General features: G+C 40.1%; 2 protein-coding genes across 4 annotated transcripts; one reads left to right on the top strand and one right to left on the bottom strand.

The window, feature by feature from the left end:
* Positions 1 to 11: 11 nt before the first annotated feature.
* Positions 12 to 4,131, bottom strand: LOC146686340 (protein yippee-like 5). Of its 2 annotated transcripts, none has more exons than XM_085441061.1 (3): positions 3,948 to 4,131; positions 2,231 to 2,402; positions 12 to 2,124 (listed from the first exon to the last, which is right to left on the bottom strand). In XM_085441061.1, exons 1-3 carry the CDS (start codon positions 4,121 to 4,123, stop codon positions 1,900 to 1,902), a joined length of 573 nt encoding a protein of 190 aa, XP_085297187.1. In that variant the 5' UTR covers positions 4,124 to 4,131; the 3' UTR covers positions 12 to 1,899. The 2 variants fall into 2 exon arrangements, with proteins under 2 accessions (XP_085297187.1, XP_085297188.1); XM_085441062.1 differs by having other exon boundaries at positions 2,231 to 2,374; positions 3,948 to 4,007.
* Positions 4,132 to 8,920: 4,789 nt separating this feature from the next.
* Positions 8,921 to 23,495, top strand: LOC146686339 (phospholipase B1, membrane-associated-like). Of its 2 annotated transcripts, XM_085441967.1 has the most exons (43): positions 8,921 to 9,187; positions 9,909 to 9,952; positions 10,064 to 10,127; positions 10,327 to 10,390; positions 10,534 to 10,568; positions 11,781 to 11,847; positions 11,936 to 11,984; positions 12,652 to 12,717; positions 12,817 to 12,882; positions 12,966 to 13,021; positions 13,140 to 13,197; positions 13,301 to 13,408; positions 13,520 to 13,561; positions 13,914 to 13,982; positions 14,119 to 14,196; positions 14,310 to 14,370; positions 14,463 to 14,521; positions 15,092 to 15,165; positions 15,247 to 15,290; positions 15,594 to 15,702; positions 15,810 to 15,861; positions 16,766 to 16,846; positions 17,357 to 17,422; positions 17,502 to 17,602; positions 17,688 to 17,769; positions 18,398 to 18,502; positions 18,617 to 18,712; positions 18,827 to 18,898; positions 19,006 to 19,083; positions 19,207 to 19,267; positions 19,347 to 19,405; positions 20,016 to 20,083; positions 20,174 to 20,217; positions 20,356 to 20,455; positions 20,556 to 20,607; positions 20,735 to 20,815; positions 21,594 to 21,659; positions 21,809 to 21,903; positions 22,226 to 22,307; positions 22,414 to 22,518; positions 22,667 to 22,762; positions 22,871 to 22,945; positions 23,035 to 23,495. In XM_085441967.1, exons 1-43 carry the CDS (start codon positions 9,127 to 9,129, stop codon positions 23,290 to 23,292), a joined length of 3,249 nt encoding a protein of 1,082 aa, XP_085298093.1. In that variant the 5' UTR covers positions 8,921 to 9,126; the 3' UTR covers positions 23,293 to 23,495. The 2 variants fall into 2 exon arrangements, with proteins under 2 accessions (XP_085298093.1, XP_085298094.1); XM_085441968.1 differs by lacking the exons at positions 8,921 to 9,187; positions 9,909 to 9,952; positions 10,064 to 10,127; positions 10,327 to 10,390; positions 10,534 to 10,568 and adding an exon at positions 11,159 to 11,215 and having other exon boundaries at positions 23,035 to 23,493.
* The last annotated feature ends 1,162 nt before the right edge of the window (positions 23,496 to 24,657 follow it).

Below are 24,657 nucleotides of genomic sequence, written 5' to 3'. Positions count from 1 at the left end.
GAATACTGTCATAAGGTTTAAACCCAGGTACTACATCTTTATTTAGAAATCACATCAGAGAAAATCTAGCCATAGCCATAGAGGAAAACAAGTATCATATTAATCCCCCAAACAAGAAAATATGTCATAACATAAACATAATTGATCAATAAAACAATAATCAGATAATATAAAGTAAAGACAATTGCTATCAATAAAATGCTAAACGTGAACAACAAAATGATGATATTCAATTGTGGCCACTAGCTGTACACTGCACTGACTTTGGAACATGAGTGGTTTCAGTGTCCTGGATATTTTTTTTTGTCTTCTGGAAATTAAAACTTGCACCGTCAAGCATGACCTTGCAAAAAACAAGCAAAACATTAAGTGTCATTAGTGAAGGCTGGACCATTCTGGTAACGCCCAAAGCATAAACAAGGTAACATCAGGGCTGGGTGGCTGTGCTCCAACCCAGTCCCAAATTAACCTCAAATGTCAAGTAAATTATTTTATTTTACAGTTTGACAATATAAAATGCAGGCTCTGGCCTACTCCAACAGCAAGGGCTTGACTTTGAAGATAAATACTCAAAGCTTGCCTGGCTTTGTGTTCTAAGAAGCGATTCATCTTATGACCAAACATGCCCCAAGCCTAGGATTATAAAGAGGATGTGTCACAAACCTGAAAGTAGCTCAGCAGCATTTGCATTGATATGTTTAACGGTTTAAATACATGTACGATGGTCAAATACAGTACTGAACATATTTTTAGATTCAAGAAAATGCTGTTTGATGAATGCCCACTGCATTGTGTTTTTAGTTATTCCTTCAAAACCTGTACACTTGTCCCACACAATCACTGAGCGACTTTCAAATTTGACCTATTCTCTAAAAATCCTTTCCTTTAAGCTGCCACGCAGTCAGAGAATGTCTCCATCATTTTTCAGACGCACTGTGTCACACTGAAGGCGAACGGCTGAAAGGAACATGCTCCTGACAAGTCACTAAAGTGGCATGCTGCTCTTCACACGCAGAGGCACAGAATCCATGGTAAGCTAAACACAGGTGGAACTGAAGTAAACAGGTTGTCTACTCTGTTCATTTGAAATACGTCATGTGTTTAAAATAATGAGCCTAATCTAAAGAAAACTACTGTTCAGGCACAACAATGAATACTTAAATATGACATCAATCTGTGCAGTCCTCACTGTATCAGTGGGATGAGAACACAATTACATCCACTACACTGCAAGCGAAGAAAAGGTAACTGACACATAATCAACTATCATGATATTGAATGCATTCAGTGCAACCAGTAACAGATACATTGGGTCAACATTCACAATACGGAAACACAAATACCACTAAACCAGTATGTTCGGCTCATTTAACAGCGGTATGGAGCACTGGCTGGTCGCTTTGCCCATGCCTGGATAATGATCATACTAAGCTCCACTAGCTCCTGTTACACAAACAAATAAAACAGCTAGCAAATATTCTTTAAAATGTGACTGATCTGCGTATTATCATGAATGTATTTTAATTACCATGAAAGTGTGGCACATGCCTTGTGGATCAGTGATGACAACTGTGTGTGAGACAGTGCTTAAATGCTTTAGCGAACTCTCTAAGAGCATTTCCAGCTGTTTCAATTGACTGCCCTGTGATACATCAATCAAAAGGTATTTTGGGGAAGTCTATTCAGCAAGAATAGATCAAGCACACCAATCTTTTAGTCAGCAAAGATCTAAGATCATTGGCCAGAGAGAGAAGGGGAGTGGGAGGGTGAAGCCAGAACTTCACTGACCACTAAGTCTGCAGGTGGTGGTGTGCAGCACAGAGGCAAAGGGGGCAAAGGAGAAGGAAAGGAGGGCACAGGACTGAGCCTTCCCACTCAACCTAATACCACTTCAAGGACTCAGGAGTTATCTGAGGGGACATGCTCTTCAAAGCCCTCACTCTCCCTAACCAATGCCCTCTCCAGGATGACCCGGCCCTCCTTGTACCGCTGACTGTCCTCAGTAGCAAACTCATAGATCCAACCCAGCTTGCTGTTGCAATTCTTGCAGCTGACGTCCCTCACCATGTGTCTGCCGGTGAGCATCACTCTGTCCTGCACCTCACTGTACTGGAGGTTCACCACCTATAGGGAGGAGTTTAAGTTAAAGTATAACTAATGAATGCCTGTATTTCATTTGGTTTAGAGAAACATGTCACAGATGGTGTGTTCATGGCTAATTTCACTGTACCTTATTGAAGAGGAAAGCTCTGCCTGTGGCTCCTGTGAATCGTGTGGAGATTAGCTCAGACCTATTAGTCAGGATTGTGTCACAGTTGGCACAAGAGAAGAGACGTGTTCCGCCGATGTGGTCCAAGAAGATGCGCCCCATTGTCTGTTTACCGGGATTGACTAAATTAAGGCTAAAACATGAGAAAATTAAATAGTACGCTATGTATTCTAAGACTGTATTCTGGACTGATTGTAAACAGTATGAAGAAAGTGACCCCTTATAAAATAATACCCTTTAGCTGGCCAAAGTAATAATGCACATCAGTCTCTAACTTTTTTCTGGCATGTTCCACAACACAGAATTGTTTTTTAATCAATCATTAACAATACAAGTTGAATACACATATATAAAGGAGTCATTCAATCTCTGTTCATCAAATAAAAATAAATACATTAAAACTTGGGTTTTTTAAAGATTTGTTTGTTTAGGAATATGTGGAAAACTATCTGAGCTCAGTCACTCACTTATCATAGCTGTTTTACAAGTTAAGAAAGAAAGAAACTTGAAATATCCAAAATAATTGTACCAAATAAAAAAAGAGGGTTGTTCTCAGAGATATTAAGGCATAAGCATAATTTAAGCATGATTATGGAAAAACAAACAAACAAACAAACAAACAAACAAACAAAAAAACAGTTTCTGTTATTATCACAAAAATCTATTATGCATTCTCTCTATATGGACTGGGGAAGATGAATGCACTAGCTTACGATTCTTAACTATGTTTTGAATTGTACACATAATACAATACTTTGGTAAAATTGATAGCACAGCCACTGAAAGAGTATCAGTAAAAACATGAATGTTTCTACTGATACTGAGAAAAAGTACTGTTTTCTCAGTTCCCTTAAAACACAAATATAATCCTTAATAATAATAATAATCGAGATAAACAAAAAGAAGGAGCAAAGAGACAAAAAGCCACAAAAAATAGAATCAAATGGCTTTTTCAACTTGCTTATTGTTACTTTGATTACAAACAGCTGCCTTTGCCCATTTGTCTAATTTATTATCAAAAATACTGTCCTTTATATAACTGCTTACAGAAGCTTAATACATCCGTCTATGTTTTAAAAAATTCCTATAAATAGGATAAAAACATTTTCATTTCATTAATTTTTCATTCGTCTTTTCTATTCTCATCTCAGGTCAGGCTTTGTAAGAACCGGGATCAGTGGCACATCATCCCAGCCCTCTGAAAAATGCTCATCAATTCCCATTATTTTGTATAAAATTTGGTTTCTTTTGTTTGTTTGTCAGTGGAACATGTGGAAACTAAGGTGTAAATAATCTTAACAAAGAGCACTCCAGTCGCCTTGGCACAGTTTCTCCCTGTTTCAACACTTTAGTCGTTACAACCACAGAAGTACTTCTTGTTCCTGGATGCCTTGTTATGAGTAATACTGGCTGTAGATGGCAGCTGGGCTTTGCATGGTGTCGATGCAATTATGAATAATGGAAAACAAACGAAGCAGAGATTTTCCCAGCTACCTAAAGAGAATACTTCAGAGGATTTTCATTGGGATTTTAGATAACCTAACCGACTGGTTTCGTAAAAATGCACCGAGCCAGCGTGTGAATGGAAGCTAACGCCAGGTTAGCCATTCAGCTAACAGAGTCAACAAGCGACCACAAAACAGATAATTCTACTAAACTCCAAATGACGGCTGCCTACCTTTTCAAATTCGGTCTGGTGACACAAAATGTCGTGCCCAGCGATGGTGTCACCGACTTTTTAAAGTAAATTTCAGTCGCACATCTGCTGTTTATACCGTTGTCGTCGTCGTGGCTTTGTTTTTCTTTTTCAGCTGTTCCTGTCCTCTGAGCTGAGCTCCAAACTAGTATCAACATCCGGTTTGTGACGTAGCTCCCTCTGCAGCAGCGACATACGGGTTTTCCGCCAGGTGTCAGCATATAACATCTATTCTCAACTTCTGAAAAATATGCTCCGTTCTCATTAAAATCGTTAAAAAATAATATTGAAGCTTATTTTTTTTTAAAAACAAACATAATATCTGGATATAACAAAAAATTTTAATATACCAAATAAATAAAGAAAAGCTAAACTACAGTAACTCTGATCTGCGGGCAGTAATAATATAATAATAATGGATTGGATTTATATAGTGCTTTTCAAGGCACCCAAAGCGCTTTACAATGCCACTATTCATTCACTCTCACATTCACACACTGGTGGAGGCAAGCTACGGTTGTAGCCACAGCTGCCCTGGGGCAGACTGACAGAAGCGAGGCTGCCATATCGCACCATCGGCCCCTCTGGCCACCACCAGTAGGCGGTAGGTGAAGTGTCTTGCCCAAGGACACAACGACCAGGACAGAGAGCCCAGGGATCGAACCGGCGACCTTCCGGTTACAGATACGCTTCCCAACCCCCTGAGCCACGGTCGCCCCAGCCCCCCAGCAGTCTATCCTTCAAGCTCGGTTCCTCTACCAGAGGCCTGGAAGGTTGAGGGTCATGCACTGTATCTTAGCTGTACCTAGGACTGCGCTCGCCTAGCTTGGGAGTCGCCGCACCTAGTGCTCCTATTACCATGGGGACCACTGTTACCTTCACCCTCCACATCTTCTTGAGCTCTTCTCTGAGCACTTGGTACTTCTCAGGCTTCTTGTGCTCCTCCTTCCTGATGTCTCTATCACTCAGAATCGCTACATCTATCAATATGGCTGTCTTCTTCTATTTGTCTACCACCACTATGTCACGGTGAGTGGGATGAGCCATGTGGAGGAAATGAAGGAGGATCCAAACGCAGGCAGTAGTGGAGAAGTGAGGGTGGTTTATTGAGCACAAAATAAGGACAATCAGCAAATGGAGCTCAAACTAAACTATACTGGGAAACAACTAAACTATAGCGCAGAAACCAGAACATGAACATGAAGCAGGGCGAGCAGAGGCAGACGATGGTAGACAGCAGGGTGAACACACGAGTGAGACACGGTGGTTACACAGACGGACCAGCAACTACAATGACGGAGGACACGACTTAAATACACACAGAGAAACACGGGAATTACACACAGGTGGTGGACACAGCTGGGAACAATCAGTAAGATGAGACAGAGGTAAAACTGAACACACTCACATGAGACGCAGACCTTCACAATAAAACATCACACGCAGGCTCGACATCGAGAGACAGACAGGAAATGACATATGAAACTAAACCCACATCTTAAACCCAGATAAACAGAAACATGGAACTCTAATAATAGACATCATAATCATCACCATAACACGACAAGAGAACAAGAACACAATCCCTGATGCAAACTTAAATCAAAACACAATAAACTCAAAATACTGGGTCCAACGGACCCAGAACCGTGACACACTATGTCCGGTTGGTTAGCCACCACCATTTTGTCCGTCTGTATCTGGAAGTCCCACAGGATCTTAGCTCGGCCATTCTCCACCACCCTTGGGGGCGTCTCCCATTTTGACCTCGGGACTTCCAAGCTATATTCGGCACAGATGTTTCTGTACACTATGCCGGCCACTTGGTAATGGCGTTCAATGTATGCCCTGCCTGCTTGCATCTTGCACCCTGCTGTTATGTGCTGGATTGTGCATCAGTTCCTGATGAAGCCTCTTAGGGTCCTGTTGATCTTGTATAGGTGTAGGCATTCCAGGATCCAGGTGTGGGGCATTGAGTCATAGGCCTTCTTGTAATCAATCCAGGCAGTGCACAGGTTGGTCAGCCTAGTCTTGCAGTCTTGGCTGACTGCTAGGTTTCGCGCCTCTGGTTTTCTTGACAATTCCTTTCTGTGCCCCGCTTACGTATTGACCCATGTGCCTGTTCATTTTAGCCAACAGGAGCTTCCATGTAGTACTGAGGCAGGTTATTGGCCGGTATTTGGATGGGACCGGACCGTACTGGGGGTCCTTGAGCATCAGGACTGTCCTGCCTTCAGTTAGCCATTCCGGGGGTCCATCCATCCATCCATTCGCTTCCGCTTATCCTTTTCAGGGTCATGGGAGGCGCTGGAGCCTATCCCAGCTGTCATAGGGCGAGAGGCAGGGTACACCCTGGACAGGTCGCCAGTCTGTCGCAGGGCTAACACATAGGGACAGACAACCATTCGCACTCACATTCACTCGCACATTCACACCTAGTGGCAATTTGGATTATCCAATTAACCTATCCCCACAAGTTGCATGTCTTTGGACGGTGGGAGGAAGCCGGAGTACCCGGAGAGAACCCACGCAAACACGGGGAGAACATGCAAACTCCACACAGAAAGACCCCGGCCTGATGGTGGAATTGAACTCAGGACCTTCTTGCTGTGCGGCAACAGTGCTAACCACCGTGCCACCGTGCTGCCCATTCCGGGGGTCTCTCGTCAATTAGCAGCTGGTTCATTTGTGCTCCCATACGCTCATGGAGTGCAGTCAGCTTCTTCAGCCAGTAGGCGTGAACCACATCGGCGCCTGGTGCTGTCCAACTCTTCATACTGGAGACCCTTTCTTGGATGTCTGCCACTGTGATGGCTACTGGACCCTGTTCAGGGTGGTTGCTGTGGTCTGCTCTCAGATCCACCATCCACTGAGTATTGGGTTGTGTCCTTCTCCCATATGCTCTTTTAGTATTCTGTGGAGAACAGCTGGTTTATTCTCATGCCTTTGTTACGTAAGGCCCAAAATGGCCTCCGTACAAGAAAGTAGTAGCTCTAATATTGACCAGTAACGAACCACCACACGCACACTGTAATGGGTTACACAAGATTTATTTGTTCTTTCTCCGGGTAAAACTACTGGCTGAAGACACAACTCTGGCCAGGAATCCAAGGCCCAAAGCCACCACGGTCAGGGTTGTTAGCCTTTTCAGGCCTGACTTCGTTCGAGGCTGGGTCTCCACATCACATCCTGGGAGCTGGAACTTCCCCAAAACTGGTCCAGTTTCCTTGTCAGGGGCACAGAGAGTCTCCAGTCCAGTGTTTGTTTTCCTGCCTTCCAGCACATCCACTCACATCCCAATAAGAATGAGTCCTCCCTCCAACATCCTCAGTTTATTTTAAAAGCAAAACCAGGCCAGGTTAAAAATCTTTTCCATTAAAATGTGCACACTTCATCCTGGATCTTCGAGGCTTCCCTGCTACACTAATGTCCTACTAAAAAAAACAACGACAACCCCTACTTCCTGTTTCCTCTCCCCTTTATAGAGAAGGGCTCCAATCCTCCCCAATCAGCTGCTCCCTGTATTCAACTCCAAATAGCTGGCAGCTGGACTAGAGTAGAATCTCCACTCCCACATGGGTGTGGCCCACACCTCACATCAAACACAAACAAACACCAAAGCATGCAATTAATACAAAACAAAATCTAAAGAAATGCCAACCCAAAAGCTTAGTGGGGGATTCTCTCCATCCTTTTCCACCATGCTATACTCTGTAACACCTTCAATCTCTCTGGTGTATCTCTTCAAGCGGCTGGCCAAAGCTGTGAGTCTTTCCAAGGCTGTACTTCTTAAGCACCTTCTTTGTCACACTTTTCTGCAGATCCAATAGCTACCATATTCCACTGATATGGAATATGAGAAGCTGCAGCAGCGAGAGAACTGGGTGAACATGAAAAAAGAAGGCAGTTGTGTTGAAGTTGTAGACCTTAGCTCTTTCAGCTCCTTCCCAATACACCTTCAGGCTCTCCAAAATGCAACATCCTTAAATCAGCAGTTGTAACACATATGTAGTGTGTGTAAGTAAGATATCAGTCAACTGGACTAGCTCCATTTTTCATAGATCAAAAAAGTCCCGATCTCTAGTGAAGCTGTTTCTTATCTTTTTCTGCTTAGTTATTCAGTTTGTCCTTATTTATAACCTGGCTGTTTATGCCTGTTTTGATACAACATGTCATAACATTATAAACCTAAAATGTTTTGCTTGATGATTATCCTGCACTGATTCCAAGGGTCGGGTCTATCTGCACAGCCATCTCAAAGGACACAACTCATAAAGTATTTAGCAATCTAATCTTATCTCAAAACATCTCCAAAAGCGAACTTGCTGGTTGTTAGCATAAAATTATATAACCTGGGTGAAACACATACAACACCAGGAACTCCCATTCATCATTATTGGTTAAGAACCGTCTTCCAACAAAGTGAAGCATTAGTCCAACTATAAATTGTGGGGCAGCATATTTAAAATACACAGAAATCATCCCTGAAAGCTAGAAAACTATAAACCTGCAAATAATTTTCTTAGTTGTGTCTTTACACCCACGTGAGTTTTACTGTGAATCACTAATGTGATCCTCACGATGTGTCATTGTGTCCACAAACCCCTTCCATGACATAATGGAACAGAAACTGGTAATTTGGTTTAAAATAAGCAAATTACACACAAAAAATTACCTAAAATCACGACATATGGATTTTATTCATTCAGTTGATTCACTAATATGCCAGTCATTGTTATATAAAGGTATTTAATCTCTGACTTAGAAGTCCAAAAACTGATACTCATTTCATGGTCCTTTGATTTATGTGTCCCAATAGGTGACACAGCACAATTATAGCTGTAGAGATAGAGAAAGGGATGTGATCGATTGTCATTTGGATAAACTGATAAGAAGGGGTTATAAAAGAGAATAAGAGCAGATGTGTAAAGGACAAACATAGCAGGGAGGACTCTTTTCTTTTCTGTTTGACAGGGTTTCCTCTCTGGCTCCCTTCTTTGCCTTTTAAAACTTTGCTCTCTCTGGAATCCCGGTCTTTTCCACACTCTTTATTGATATGCTGCACTTTTACAGCGAGTGAGAGTTTCGTTCTCTGAGTCTCAAAGGTAAATAAGGAAGAACTGCACAAATTCCCCAGCGTGGAAAACACTCTGACCACATCATGGCTCGAGCTGCGCTCCTGATTGTGGCTATCCTTGTTGGATTATGCATGACATATTCAGGTAAGTACTGAACAGGTTGGACTACTTTAATGTGCTCACTTATGTAGCGAATTTTAAGGGCAAGAAGGCACAGCATGAGCTGAAATAAGAATGATCTTTTGACTGAGCGGTCACTGCTGGCTCATGCATGATTTACCTAATTTGACCAGTTTGACAGCATTGTTTCCTTTACAGAGTGCCTTGTGTTTAAGCTGTGTTTTATACTAGAATTATCTCGTGTTTGCTGATGTACACTTTATACACTGAGTATAAAATGTTTGGGTTGAAAATGCAAATGTAGTAAATTACACAGAAGTCTTGTTAAGTTGCAATTTTAAAATCTGAGAAGCATCTATGAGGGCACTCAGAGAGAGTGTATTAGCTATCCCAGCAAAGCTAATACTTTATCTTTCTGTTTTAAATAAAGTAGAACTCAAATAAATATAATGAGTTTTTTTGCCAATCAGTCATCTCTCCACCTGGCTTAGATTTGGAGTGCGCAAACATTAATTTAGTTGATTATTCACTAAAAATCTCAAAGAGTTTTACAAAATTAAAATAAGAAAAATGCAACTTTTTTATTGTTACCTGCTAATATTTTTTAACCTAATTAACTCTTTTTAATTTAAGATTTTCAACTTTTATAAACCGCCTAACTTCTACTGATTAATTTCATGGGTTTGGTTTCATTTCAGTATTTTAGAAATTTAAACGTGTTAATTTTGACTTACGTCCCATCTAGATGGTGTTGAAGGTGGCGACCAGACAAAAGTAAAAACAGAAGAGGTACTTTTTGCCAGTTATCACACCTTTTTGTCTGCACATTCATATTTTATACTATCATCTGTATATTGCTCTTGTAATGTACTAATGTACAGACTTTTTTATGTGATTCAGACGGAAATGTACATGTCCATACTTTGCTCACCATTACCACCGCACTTGTCTCCATCTTCTTCAGGTAATGCTCCCTGCAGACATAATCAGTGACGGCACTGAGTTAAAATTCAATTTCTATAGCATCAAATCACAACAACAGTTGCCTGAAGGCGCTTAGTCACTACTTTCATCCTTCTATAATAGGTCTGCTTTTAAATATATTTTCTAGTGTTGCATTATGAGATTGCTGACATTTCATTTCCTTGCTTTTCCAACACCAGTTCATGCTCTGACACCTACTGATATCACCACTGTTTATACCTTGGGAATACCAGATTCAAACAGGTATATTGCAAAACAAAAAAAGCACAAATCTAAGTAATACTGACGAATGAACACTGAATGGGTCAGCACGTACTATGGCTTTAAAAGTAAACCTAACTGAACACAACCACCGTCTTATACAATGTGTATGTCTTCATTTTTAGGGATGAAGCCTCCAGAATTATCAGTAGACTAGCTGGTAAGTCTCATTTACAGCCAGTTGTACTATTTTCAAATATCAAGAGATGAATGTATAAAATGAAAAATGTACAATGCAATCTAATATAAATAATCACATTGGTTATCAACTGTTAACCTTTGAAATTACTTTTACATGTAGTATTTGTAATCACAAAACTGTTTTCCCAAAATACTTTGTTACTTTATGACTGAACTTCGGTTTCATGGTTTCAAAGTTAATAATTTCCCAACTAATTATTATTATATCATTTAAATCTCCTATTATTGTTACGGGAGTGATGAGTAAGAGAACCCAGACGCGGATCGCTCGTTAAGATTGAACAGTGTCTTTATTTACAGTGAAGCAAATCCAAAGTAATCCATAGTGCTAAGTCCCTTCCGTGCTCCCCTCGTGTGTCCATACGACTTTTGTAAACAGTGACGTCTCTCCTCTCGTATCTCCGTCTCACTCGTAGCCTGGAAAAAAGGCAAACAGATGCGGTTAGCCTCCCTCCGCTATCAAACGTTTGTCTAACACTCGCTGAATTCGAGTCACTACCCGGCTTGGTGGAATACTCCAGCGCTGTCTGTCACTCAGCCACACCATTAAATAGTTCTGTCACAATGGTGGATGATTGGCAGCAGCTGGCGAGGAATCAGTTGCAGGTGGGACCACTCAGAGTGGCGGAACTTCCGGGTCGGACATCTCCCGTTGCTACGCAACCGCGTAACAACTACAACGGAGACAAAAACAGAGCGGGAGAACAAACACACACACACACACACACACAGGTCGCCGGTCGGGGCACCGTCGAACCTGACAATTATGTTATCAGGCCTAGAACTTGACCATTAATCTTGTTTTAGTTAACCACTATAAACCTGCTTTATCATTTCACCTTTCACTGCCAACTTCAAGTGGATTAAAGCTTTTTTTAAAAATGCTTATCAAATCATTAAGGCCTTTGTGATTATGTTTTATGTACTTTTACAGTTAATAGTTCAGTTCAAGGTCAGGGTTAATAAACATATAGTTTCCTTTATCTGTAAGGATAAGATAGGGGCCATAAACATTGGTTAGTGACCCTGATTTCACATGAACATAAAAGAAAGCAAGCTTTCTTTTTATCGTCAGTTATCATCTATGTCATAATGTACATTGTCTGTACATTATTATTGTGTGTTAACGCCTACCACAGTCTTCACTGTAATGTCTTTGTGGTTTGAATAGAGTTGCTGTCCATGTTTAACCCCACGGTGATTGCTCAACAATCAGCTCAGAGCTCATCACAGTCCAGGTAAAACACATTATGCCCATTTTACAGATAAATACTGTTTAAGAAGACAGATGCAGGGTTCTTTACATGAGAGTTTCTGTGTTTGCAGGAGTTTACTGGAAGAAGCCGAGGATCTTTCACTCTCCCTTTCACATCAGGTAGAATTAACCCCTGTCATATTAATTTATGCATTTTAAACATCTGAATGTTTCTGTGACCTTTACAGTGAATGAGCTTATCCACTATTAAAACAATGGCATATACATAAATACAAATGAAACAGATGACAGGATACTTTCACTAAAACCTCAATCTCAGCTTGATATCTCAACAAGGAGACATGGTGTGCTTGGGTACTCCCATAATCACTAACTAATTTAAATCCCCCAGTCATGGTTATTCAGGAATGTCTCTGGTGGTGAAATGCCACAGTTATTAATTAATTTTAAGTTTCATTTTTATAACCAATATCACATACAGAGGTTCAAAGAGCTTCACAGGCATAAAAACGTATTGATAAATGAGGCCACTTTAATTTAAGACATTTTAACGCATGAGTGAAAATCAGTCATATATAAAATCCTATGAAGCACAACGAGAGGAATGAACAAAAGCATCAAACAGAAACAGAAAGTCAACGTGAGATTGATGGAAACTGTTACGTTTTCTCTGGGTAGATGTGAACAATGACAGGTTAAGTTCATAAACTGCAAGCATTCGCCCAACTGAGGCGCACTGTGTTATCCAAGAAAATCAAATCTAACAAAGTGTGCATGAAAAAGAAATAACTTAGACACTCATACATTATACTGCATGTCCTTTCAGGTGGAAGACTGGAAGCTTGTGCTGCTGTTTGTGCCCGCAGATTTCATATGTGCCTGTTCGTCACATGTAAGATCTCTTGTTTAATTTCTGCTGAGGCTCTATTTTTGGTGCCGCATGTGACGAAAAGGAAAAAATACAAAATGTTGCCATTTCTTTGTTCTTCAGGTTGAAGAAGATATTGAGGCTGCAGTGCAAGAAGTGGAAGCAGCTCTGCAGATACTGCAGAAACGGGTATGGTCCTTTTTTTGGATTCAGTTTTTCCATGAACATATGGATTGGCAATCAAAAATAACACTCTGGGTGTATGCTTACAGCTGCATCGTACTTTAGTTCATGTGGTCACCTGGAGTGGATATCATCAGCAAGATAAGTGAGTGTTTCCCATAAAAGTCTACCAAAAGCAACGTGTTAAAAACTCATGTAAAACATGTTTCAAGTCTGTTCTGTGTTATGCATGTACAGTTATAGGATTGTTTTTAATTTTGTAGCACGTGTGAGTGTAATGCCAAACGCCTATATAAAGCAACTCTCCTGAAAGCACTGCAGGTAAACTACTTGTAAATAAATGCATTTTCTGTGCATCCTTTTTTTTTTCTCTCTGACATATTTTCCTGCCTAACTGACTATTTTATTTGGGATTTGTTTTCAGGATACTCTGAGCCATGTCTTCAAAAATCCAAAGTGGAATAACAACGGTGCAGACTTCACTGTTTTGTTGCATTCAGCCCCCACTATCCTTGAGCCCCAATCAGACTCTGTAAGTAACATTGTTCCTATCAGCTACGTTGCATAATCTTTCCTTTATTAACAACTCATCAAATATTGCTGACTAATGTATACCTTGCATATGTAATGTGCTTCCACACAGTCTAGCCTTGACCAGTTGACTATTCAACTCTGGACAAACCTGGTAAGTTCTTAAACCACACTTAGATGCAAAAAGGAAAATGTATAAAATGAAAATAGGCAGTGTGAAAGAGCAGCAGACTTCTAGAAATTCATTTTATTCTGACATTAAAACCATCCCTTCAATTTAAAGGCCAGAAATAACAAGTGTCAGATTAAACACAGATTAAAGTGTTAATATGCCTGACAAAAGATTTAATGATTTACTTCACGGGATTATCTACACGATGATTCCTCTCAATGTTGTTCACTCTGAATGCACAGATGAGTGGATTGTACTTTGTAGGCTGCTGGATGCAAAATAGCTGCACATATAACCCCAAATCTTAACCACTCATTGACCTTTTCTTCTCCAGCTTCAGCCACTGACAAGTGAGCCCAAGGTTACAGACAGAAATGCCATAACTTTTCCTTGCCCTAACCAGGTGAGTCACTGCAGTCTATTGAAAAATGCCTTTGAAGTGTTAATGTGTTATGCTTTCATCTCATAGAGTAGACTTTTTAAGTTATAAAATTCAATGTTAAACTGTTAAAACTGTGAATTTTCTGTTCTCATCCCAGGAGCGTCCTTTCCTGCGTACACAGATTAATTCCCCTCCTGAAACAGTGGGGGAATTTTACAACAAAGCAGCAGTTCAAGTAAGAGTCAGATATGTAAAAAAAAAAAAGAAGAAGAAGAAAGAAAAGAAAGAAATAAAGTAAAGAAGATAATTTAAATCTGTAGATAAACTGACCTGAGTATATTTTTTTAGGAGATGGGTACCGAGATACCTTGCACAGACCGTAACCCGTCTAACACCGTACCCACATCGGGTGAGAAATGATTTTTAAATTCCACTACTACACTGAGGGATATGTTTCTCAGTCCAGTCATGCTCAGTCACATTGTTCTTTCCACTGTACAGTTAATGAGCTCAAACCTGGAGACATCAAGGTGGTGGCAGCGCTTGGTGACTCTCTAACAGTGAGTGTTTCCCTTCTCCTACAGCCCAATTTCATCTAATGGGAGTCCAAACAGTAAAATCAATAATACTACTGCTACTACTACTGGTAATGATAATAATGATAATACTAATAATTTTCAAAAACATTAAAATTTAATAAACAAATAATTTCAAAGGTAGGAAAGGGTGAGCAGTCTGATTCTTAAGAAAAATAATTAACTCTATCTCTCATTTGCACTTAATTTACAGACCCACTAGATCTAAAAAGGCATAAAACCTTCATTAAAAAATATTTTAGAAGTAAACAATCATAAAAGTATTTTATGATTTTATGTTTTTAACTTTTTTACTGTCATACTTTTACAATTTTTTGTAATCACGTTGGATTTTCTTGAAAAATTGCAGTTATTAATGACTTCTCTGCAATCTTTATACATTTGGGGTAGAATAGGATGCAAGGCAGGCTAGTTGTGGCCCAGGAGCCATATGTTTAACACCTATGGTATAGTACCTTGCAGGACCAACCAATTCATTCCTTTGGGTTTTATTAGCCCGGCTTTTTATTGTCTTGCATCTGATGTTTCCTGCAGGCGGCCAATGGCGTAGGTGCAAAATCAGATAACTTGTTGTTACTGCTTAATCAGTACAGAGGATTGTCATGGAGGTAAGACAAGTTAAAATACAAATTTGTTTACATTTTGGAAGAGTTACTTTATAAAACTAACTAAATTTCTGCAACTTTCAGCGTTGGTGGTGACCAAAACATAGCCACTGTGACAACTCTGGCCAGTATGTCTCTATTTTGCACTCATGTTTTTGAAGTTGAAAAAATGGTAGTTGTATTTCACTTATTAAACTAAATTGTGGTTCTCATCACCATCACTAAAGGATATAGGCTTGAACAGGCCTATCTTTTATGCAATCTAATGACCTGAATCAACAAAATGAGTTTGGTTGCTAAAATGAAAGGGCACTTTTGTATACTTAAGAAATCTAAATGCTGTCACAATGACTAAATTACAATATAAGAGTATAACAATTAAATCATTATTTGAGGGTTGTTGTTTTTTTAACTTCTAATCATTTTTTCAGACATCCTGAGGGAGTTTTCCCCCTCCCTGACTGGATTCTCTACAGGAATCAGTGGACAGAACAATGCTAAAGCCTTTCTCAACCAGGCTGTTCCAGGAGCAAAGAGCGAGTAAGTCACATTTGTACTTACTTTCAACCTTAGCAGGATTTGCAGCATGCTATACGAAAAAAACATAATCAGCAAGTTTTAAAGATAACATTTGTTGCTATTTCTAGTGACATGGCAGGACAGGTGCGCATCCTAGTGGACAAAATGAAAAGCGATTCGGTAAGTCAGCAATAACTGCAGGAGAAATATGCATACTGGGGACTTTATTAGGTACACCTTCCTAGTACAGGTTGGACCTCTTTTTCCCAACAGAGCTGCCTTATTTCTGTGTGGCATGAATTCAACAAGATGCTGGAAACACTCCTCAGAGATTTTGCTCCATATTGACAGCATCATGAGTTGTCTGGTTTACATCCATGATCCATGATCTCTTGCTCGACCACATCACAAAGATGGTTTATTGGATTGGAGCACAAGCCGACCCAAGAAAATGCCAAGACTGTCGATACCAGGCAGAATGGATCCATGTTTTCATAAAGCATTAGCATTCGTTTCCTGTTCTTAGCTGACAAGAGTGGCACTTTGTGAGATCTTTTGATGCTGCTGTAGCCCTTTTTGCTTCATGGTTTGATTTGTTGTATATTCAGAGATGCTCTTCTGCAGACCTTGGTTGTAACAAGTGGCTATAGTTCCTTTTTCTATCATCTCAAAGCAGTCCGGCCATTATCCTCTGATCTCTGGCATCAACATGGCATATTTTCTCTTCATTGGACCATTCTCTGTTAACACTAGTAGTGGATGTGTGTAAAAATCTCTGTAGATCAGCAGCTTCTGAAATACTCATACCAGCCCAACTGGCACCAACAACTATACCACATTCAAAGCCACTTAAATCACCTTTCTTTCTCATTCTGACACTCAGTTAGATCACCTTGGCCACATGTTGATTTGTTGCCATGTGATTGGCAGATTACATATTTGTCTTAACAAGCAGTTGAACAGGTGTACCTAATAGAGTGGCCGGTGGGTGTACATTCAGACACAGTGTCATGTGTATTTTGTCACAGCTTTAAGTTAATAATGAACAAATTAAACACAGAACTTTACCTCTTATGTCCTCCAGCGTATCGATTTCAACAATGACTGGAAAGTTATCACCATGTTCATTGGTGGAAATGACATATGCAACTACTGCAAGGACACTGTAAGCGCTCCACATGTTGTCTTTGTTGTTTTATATATTGTACTTACTTACTTTGCCATCATAATCAGGCGGTTTCATACCATTGAACTGCCATAAACTGCTGAATTAGAAGAAAAAAAGCTGTTAGAAATATAGTTTAAATTTCAAATGTCAATTTTTGGTCGAAATCAAATTTAGAGATATTTTTCATGTTGTTCATCCAAAATATTTTATTATTTTAATGACAACTTAAAATTATCCTCATTATCATAACAATCTTTCAGAGACAAAAGCCTCAAAAGTTGCTTGCTTTACTTGATCAACAGTCCAAAATAATCATTAAAGACAAGTAATCATAGCCAACTCCTGCATTAGTGAAGCTAGAAGAAATTATTCGGCATTCAAATTATAATCAAAATAGTTTAATTGTACGTTTCAGTGGAATAACTAATTCAATAATTTACCAGATATTTGTTTTTCACATTTATGCTTGGGATCTTTTGTAATAGAGATTTTGTTTCCCCCCTACAGATCTATTACTCACCCAGGAACGTGGTCCGTCGGATCAGTGAAGGTCTAGACATACTCCACCGTGAAGTATGTTCTCATCTTCTTGCACCTTGCTGCCACAGCCATTCAGTATCCCTGAATGTTTTCAATGTCGAAATCTTTCCAGGTGCCTCGTGCCGTTGTTAATCTGGTAGAGCTGTTTAGCGTCAAACAGCTACGTGATCTGCACAGTGATTCGACTTTGGGGTGTCCAACTTGGCTTGCAAAGTAAGCAATATTTTCTTGTGTTGGACAAACAGTTTGACCAAAAATCGTAAAGCACTAATTGACACTCTGTGCATTTATGTTCCAGTATGTTTTGCTCCTGTGCCCTGAGTCCTAAAGACGGATCAGCTGAACTCGAGATGCTTGAGACCTACAACACAGGCTACCAGGTGTGAAAGAGAAAGAAGTTAAAAAGAAGGATTTTCCATAATTTCCACATGTCAAGGTTCAGGGTTCCTTTATTTGTCATTGTACAATTTTAAAAAATTGAAGAAAAAAAACAAAATTTACTCCTCCACTGCTTACAATAATGGCTCTGGAGTAAAGTGATAAAATAAGAGATGAATACAGAAAGAAAATAAATAAACTAAATAATTACAATTCTCTGTGCTTTCTTATGTGCATTACACATTTCTCAAGCTTACTAAACCTGACAGCAGCATTTTCAAAGGCATAAATAGACTGACTCTACAGTCAGTCTATTAAGGAATGAAAGTAGATTTCAATTATAATAACAGATTCTTTGTTTCTTTGGTTTAATAGCTGCATTGTATAGTAACTGAATAATTATGACTAAAAATTAAAGACACCTCTGTATTTTAAACAATTTCATGAGGTCATAATGAATTTATCTTGAGGTTTAAAAGCTTGCTACAACAAATAAGTGGACTTTTTAAAGGCTAAAGAGGGCGATATTATGATGTCATTGTCCACTGAATATAACTGTCACTGCAAAGTCAAAAACTTTATTTGCTTTTTATTCTTGTGAGGTCATCTTATGACTGTCTGTCCTCTCAGGTTGGCATGCAACAGCTCGTTGACTCTGGGCGGTATGACACGCATGGTAACTTCACTGTGATACTGCAGCCCTTCCTTAGAGGGCTTTCTCTTCCCAAGTTACAGGTAATGTCTTACAAATGTGAAACACCACACTTTTACAATATTTTTGTTTTCATTTAGGAATTTGTTTAACTTGAAAAAAAAAAAGTCTTCCTTTCTTTGGCTTCTTTATAAAAGGACGGCCGGCCCGATCGCTCTTACTTTGCCCCTGACTGTTTTCATCTCAGCCAGAAAGCTCACACACTCATGGCCCGTGGTCTGTGGAACAATATGGTAGGAGTTTCTACGGCCATTATGACATCAAAATTTTCTCCATGCGGGTTTTTTTGTTTTGTTTTGTTATTTAACTTCTCTGATACTAAGTAACCGACTTTCATGCTCTTTTAGCTTGAGCCACTGGGCAGCAAGACTTCTACACAAAACTTCACAGCTGGTGTTGATTTGATTTGTCCCTCTGAGGTAAAAATGAATCTAAATCTCAACATTCTGCATTATTATGTTATTACTTTTATGCTTTCATTAGCTTTTTTTTTTTTTTTAATTTCCATTTTTCTTTCCAAATACAGACAGTCCCATTCATTAGGACGGCTGTTAATAGCGGCTACACCTTTCCAGGCCCACCACCCACTCCTGCTCCAGTCCAGGTATGTTATAATTTAGGTGTTTCATACCCCCCAAACACTTGTGGCAAACATTTATTATTTACATTATGCACAATGGAAAATGATTGAGTCTTAATTATGAAATATATCTTTATCATATTACAGAACTGGGGGAGTGACTTCTCCTGTTCAAACACGGCACCGTCCAACTCTGTGCCCACTTCAGGTGCTCATCCTGTGTTATAATTCAGTTCTGAAATACAGTGATTACATGTCAAATATACTCATGTTGACTTTTTTAATAGCTCACAAGGTGCGACCAGCAGACATCAAGGTAGTGGCTGCTCTGGGAGACTCTTTAACGGTAAGCTCAAGAGCGTGACTGAAATTTTGTCATAACTGAATAAATCCTCTAAATAACTCCCAAAATTTTCCGCTCACTGTTTTTCATCCAAATCCTTCATTTGCCTCTCACAGCCATAGTCAACTATTTGGCAGCTATGCAGTTATCTGCCTGTGGTTTATGCGTCTTGTTTTTTCTTCTCTGTTTGTTCTCAGTTCTTGCAAATCTAATTTATTTCAAAGTTTCTAAATAAATCAAACGTACTTGCTTCTACAATAAAAACTGAATGCCAGAAAAACCCATTAATACTGTAATATTTCATAAATCACGTCACTAATAGACAAAGTAACAGAGTTACTGTCTAAAGGACGGATTTTCTTTGTTTTCAAGTACTTAAGAGCTGAAAAATACTCACTGGCACATTTTTTGGTCTCTGGGACCAATAGCGAGTAGATTAATCTGTAATAATTTATAATGGTAATAACAGTGTTACACATCACACCTTTTCTAGGTACCTATAAATCAGTTAATGTATAAACAGATAGAGTAATATCAACTTAATGAGAGAGTGGTTGAAACGGGGGAATTCTGTTAATGATTCAGCTGTAAAATCACCTTTTCCCAAATGTAGGCCGCCTTTGGTGCTAAATCACAAAGTCTGGTGGAGCTAAGTACTGAGTACAGAGGAGTGTCGTGGAGGTGAGAGACCAAAACAATACTTTGCACATTATAAAGTATAAACGTTGCATTCTAAACACACATTCTTTGTTTGCCTATTTTTTTTATTAGCATTGGAGGTGATGATACTCTTGAGACTGTCACAACATTACCCAGTAAGTCAGAAACCTCCTGTGTTGAACTGTAGTGCACATAAGCACCACTAGATGGCAGAAATAATCTGACAAAAAATTGTATTTTGTCTTTAACTGAGTAAACTCTGTACCCTAACTTTTTTATAATACATACTTTAGATATCCTTAAGAAGTTTAATCCTGATGTCCAAGGAATGTCAAAGGGGACAGGAAAAAAGGAGGCTGGTTTCAATGTGGCCGTATCGGGCGCTAAAATATCGTGAGTTCTGACGTTGACGTGTTATCAGATATATAAACGGCTTTATTACTATGCTATCTTGGAAGCATTGCATGGGCTAATTATGTGCAATTCCATGCAGACAAATCCCTGCACAGGTCAGAAGCCTTATTGATGCCATGAAAGAGGACCCAGTGAGTTTAACATGCATTACCAAGTGATTTTTAATGTAGCCTTGTCTCAAGCCTTGCCACGTTTTCTGCGGGAAAACACATGTAATTAAACCTGTCTCTCTGAATCTGTCACCACCAATCAAACTAGGCCGTGGATTTTGAGAACGACTGGAAGCTTGTGACCCTCTTCATCGGAGGGAATGACCTGTGTCAATACTGCAACGATCGGGTGAGTTGCTTTAAGTCGTCACAGGAAATGTGGTTTGAAGGGCATTTCTAAGGGAAAAAATTATTTCCCTCTGCAAGTGTAGTGCTTAAACATCCAGTGGTGTTAAACGCCCTCTCGAGATATCATCACTCCCCAAATGGAACTAAGCACTGGAGCAGAATAATTAAGCCTTGTGAGCACCCCCCCGTTTATTGTTTTATTGTGTCAGACAGGGATGAGAGCAGACATGGTTTGTTTTCAATAAGCACATTCTGTCGCTTTAGCCCTGCAACACAGATCACCCCCTCCCTCCTCTACCCCGGCCTATGTCTGCGTTGAACAAGCACACAGAACACAGTGACAGGCCTTGTTCTCTAAGAGGCATAAACAACACAGAAGTCAACCGAGACTCTCTTCTTCCTGTCTCTGTCTTGCTTGCTCGCCCCCTCTCCCATTACACCCCTCAAGCTCCACTGTCAGGGTAGTCTCTCTTTTAATGTTTGTGCTTTGAAGCAGAATATCAAAGTGCAGCATCAATTTAAGATGAGCTCTGAGACTGTAGTGACAGCTTAGGGTTAGTTGTTGCTAGTGCGCTCTTACATGTTGCATGGCTCTCTCTTGGTGGATTCAAACTTGGCCACATTCCCCTCATATCTGCCTTAATTATGCTGCTGGCTACAACAAAAAGAAAAGAAAACACTAATGGGGTGTGGTGGGTGGGGCAAAAAGTCGTGGCTGAACTGAACTAAGTTCATGTGTTAATAAATAGCCTTATTGATTGCATCTCTCCAAACTACAGGCCATGCACTCACCTAAGAACTACAGCTATCATATGATGACAAGCTTGGACATGCTGTACAATGAGGTGAGACTATTTTTATTGACGTAAAAAGAATAATATTATATAGTAAGCTCATAAGTGAAGATACCTTTAAGAGATTCTGAACCAAAAAAATATTTGGGTTCATCCAGTTTTTTAGCTCCACTCTTCTATGATTTTTTTTTTAATTGTAGGTTCCCAGGACGATTGTGAACGTGCTGGGGATCCTGGAAATTGAAGGTCTTCGCAAGATCAATAAGGACACCCTAGGGTGCAGTGTGGTGCAACAGTATGTTCATCAATCTAAGCAACTTTTCATGAATAAGACCATTGATTACAAGGCAGTCTAAATCACTTCTCGTCTATATCTAGGGAATCTGTCATAAGACATCAGGTCTAGGTGATAGATTGAGCAAGCGACTATATGCTGTAAGGCTAAATACAACAGCCGAGGTTCTCCGACCTGAGGCCCTTTCCTGTAGATCCCCTCCTCTTCATTGCACTGTCTATTGAGAAAAACTAGAATATCAGATATAATTTGTATTGTATGACACAACTGCCTCATACCAGAATGAATAACAAATCAGTGATTTTTCCCTGTGTATCCCCAGGTTTGTCTGCCGATGCTTCTTGGACCCGGGAGAGAATTCACCAGAGCTGGCAGAAGCAAAACGAATCAATCGGGAATACCAGGTTAGCAGGCTGGAGCCTTGATAGTAAAATGTTTGATTCTGAACAAGTGTTGATGAATCAGGATTGTTACATTACCTTAATAACATCAGCCATCTGTTACTCCCAGACTGAAACCGAAAAATTGTTGGATGGAGGTCGCTATGACGACAAAGAGGATTTTGCTGTGGTTCTCCAGCCTTTTTTTAAAAGCACCATCTTACCTTTCAATGCTGTAAGTCTTCCGTGTGCGCATCACCCTCCACTACGCTCTACATGTATTTATATGTAAACATTTAGTTTGCGGACAGTAACACGTCTGTCAGTGCTCAGGATGCATTTTACCCACAAACAGGGATGATTGTGTGTTTTCCCTCGTGCAGGAAGGCCAACCTGATGTCACATACTTCTCCCAGGACTGTTTCCACTTCAGTGAACGGGGACATGCTGACATGGCTGTAGCTGTGTGGAATAACATGGTGAGTCTTTTAATGTGGGTAGTAAAGGGATAACTGTTTGCCTTTATAATTACAACATCTCCCTGCAATTTATGCTGAACAGACATGCATTTGTGGTTTTGTCTCTAGATGGAACCAGTTGGGGAAAAACAGACATATAACGCCTTTTCAAATGGCAGAGACAGAATCAAGTGTCCCACTGAGGTAAGGAATCAGCTGCAGAAGCACTTCTTATTGCAGCTTTCTTACAGGTTTATGGAATTGAACTTTGACATCCTATTTATATGTTCCAGGAACATCCTTACATCTTCACAAAGATAAACAGTGTGGCTCCTGCAGTCACAGCCACACCACCCATAACTGACATCACACCACAAGCCTCGGGCAATCCAAAGTGTCCTAACACTGTGCAAGCATGGCTCGCTGCTGTGCTGGCGGTTGTTGGCCTTCTGATTGGTTCAGCTGTCACCTGGCTCCTCTTCTCCTACAAAGCCAGGAAGAACAAGAAGAAGATGATGACTTCGGGGCAGATGAAGGGCACAGAATTTTAACTTTGTTATGTTTTTTCATGGGACTAACTAGGGGGGGGAGGGGGGGGGGATAAAGAGCTACTCAAACATTGACAATGAGGCTGTTTTTCAAAACTGTACAATGTTATATATGATCCTGTTTGCTTTGATAAATTAATGTTGTAACTTAAATACATATGTCTATGTATATATAAATATATGCAGTAAAATAAACACTGAATTAAGTTTCTGTGGTAATTTTGTGTATACTTGTAATGTGTTTTCATTTTGAGACAAATACTAGTGGGACTGTATGGTGTGGGTGGTGGGAAATGGAGGGTTAATTGGCAATAATTCATGAAACAGTGTACTGTAGTGTGACTGCTCAATCCTGACCCAGCTTAATACACTTGTTTGTGCAGAAAAAGCACTGCAAAACAGAAACTACTAATGCTCCAGCTGGTTAGGTTGATTATTACCTCCAAAGGCCGAGCCTGCTGATAAAATATACACAGGAATGGTTTATGATCCCTTTAGAGTGATGAAATATGCCGACAGCTTCTGTTGATTATGTCACAAACTTGTGACAGGGTGAAAAGTACATTTACTCAAGCATTGAGAAACATTTTCTGCGGTTTCCCCCTTCATTCAGCACAAGCTGAAATACTATTCCCCTGAAATACGATTCCCCTGAACAGCTACCCTGAGGTACCCCTGAGCAAGGTACCGTCCCTACACACTGCTCCCCGGGCGCCCAGTGGCTGCCCACTGCTTCACTGAGTGAATGGGTTAAATGCAGAGAGGGATTTTCCCCACGGGGACCAATAAAGTACACTTTCTTCTTCTTCTTCTTCTTCTTCTATACTTTACGCCACTTACATACGTATTTATTTTGACACATTGCAGACATAATTACAAACCAGATCAGTTTACTATGTGTAACCTGATGTAACCTTTACTTTGTTTGTTTTTTTAATCAGTAATAATGTAGCAAGTCTATACAGGGGTGGCTGCTTACACATCTACATTGGGTGGATGCGTCTCTAACAGCATCACCATCAACACAGGAGCACCTCAGGGATGTGTCCTCTCGCCACTGCTCTACTCCCTCTACACTTCAGACTGTGTGGCCACCCATGGCTCCAACACCATTGTGAAGTTTGCTGACGACACAGTGGTGTTGGGTGCCATCTCCAACAACGATGAGGCGGCCTACATGGATGAAGTGAAGAATCTGGCATCATAGTGCCAGGACAACCACCTCCAGCTGAACGTCGGCAAGACCAAAGAGCTGGTGGTGGACTTCAGAAGGGGTCAGCACAGAGACTACAAGCCCATTATCATCATCAAGTGGAGAGGGTGCAGTCCTTCAAGTATCTTAAAGGACTGCACATCTCCTCAGACTTG

The sequence above is a fragment of the Copadichromis virginalis genome, linkage group LG19, assembly GCF_057382275.1.
Source record: "Copadichromis virginalis isolate Kocher_CV1m ecotype Utaka linkage group LG19, C_Virginalis_male_GT1.1, whole genome shotgun sequence".
Lineage (NCBI taxonomy): Eukaryota > Metazoa > Chordata > Actinopteri > Cichliformes > Cichlidae > Copadichromis > Copadichromis virginalis.
Note: the sequence above shows the minus strand (reverse complement) of the source record. Positions and strands in the feature narration are given on the sequence as shown.

What these genes read in the sequence shown, in the direction of transcription:
- LOC146686340 (XM_085441061.1), bottom strand. Translation starts at nt 4,123, where the DNA reads ATGTTGATACTAGTTTGGAGCTCAGCTCAGAGGACAGGAACAGCTGAA. An exon ending in ACCAGACCGAATTTGAAAAG is followed by an intron (nt 2,403 to 3,947) that starts GTAGGCAGCCGT and finishes CTCATGTTTTAG; the next exon opens with CCTTAATTTAGTCAATCCCG. An exon ending in GAGCTTTCCTCTTCAATAAG is followed by an intron (nt 2,125 to 2,230) that starts GTACAGTGAAAT and finishes TCCTCCCTATAG; the next exon opens with GTGGTGAACCTCCAGTACAG.
- LOC146686339 (XM_085441967.1), top strand. Translation starts at nt 9,127, where the DNA reads ATGGCTCGAGCTGCGCTCCTGATTGTGGCTATCCTTGTTGGATTATGC. An exon ending in GCAACTACTGCAAGGACACT is followed by an intron (nt 16,847 to 17,356) that starts GTAAGCGCTCCA and finishes TCCCCCCTACAG; the next exon opens with ATCTATTACTCACCCAGGAA. An exon ending in GAATCAAGTGTCCCACTGAG is followed by an intron (nt 22,946 to 23,034) that starts GTAAGGAATCAG and finishes TATATGTTCCAG; the next exon opens with GAACATCCTTACATCTTCAC.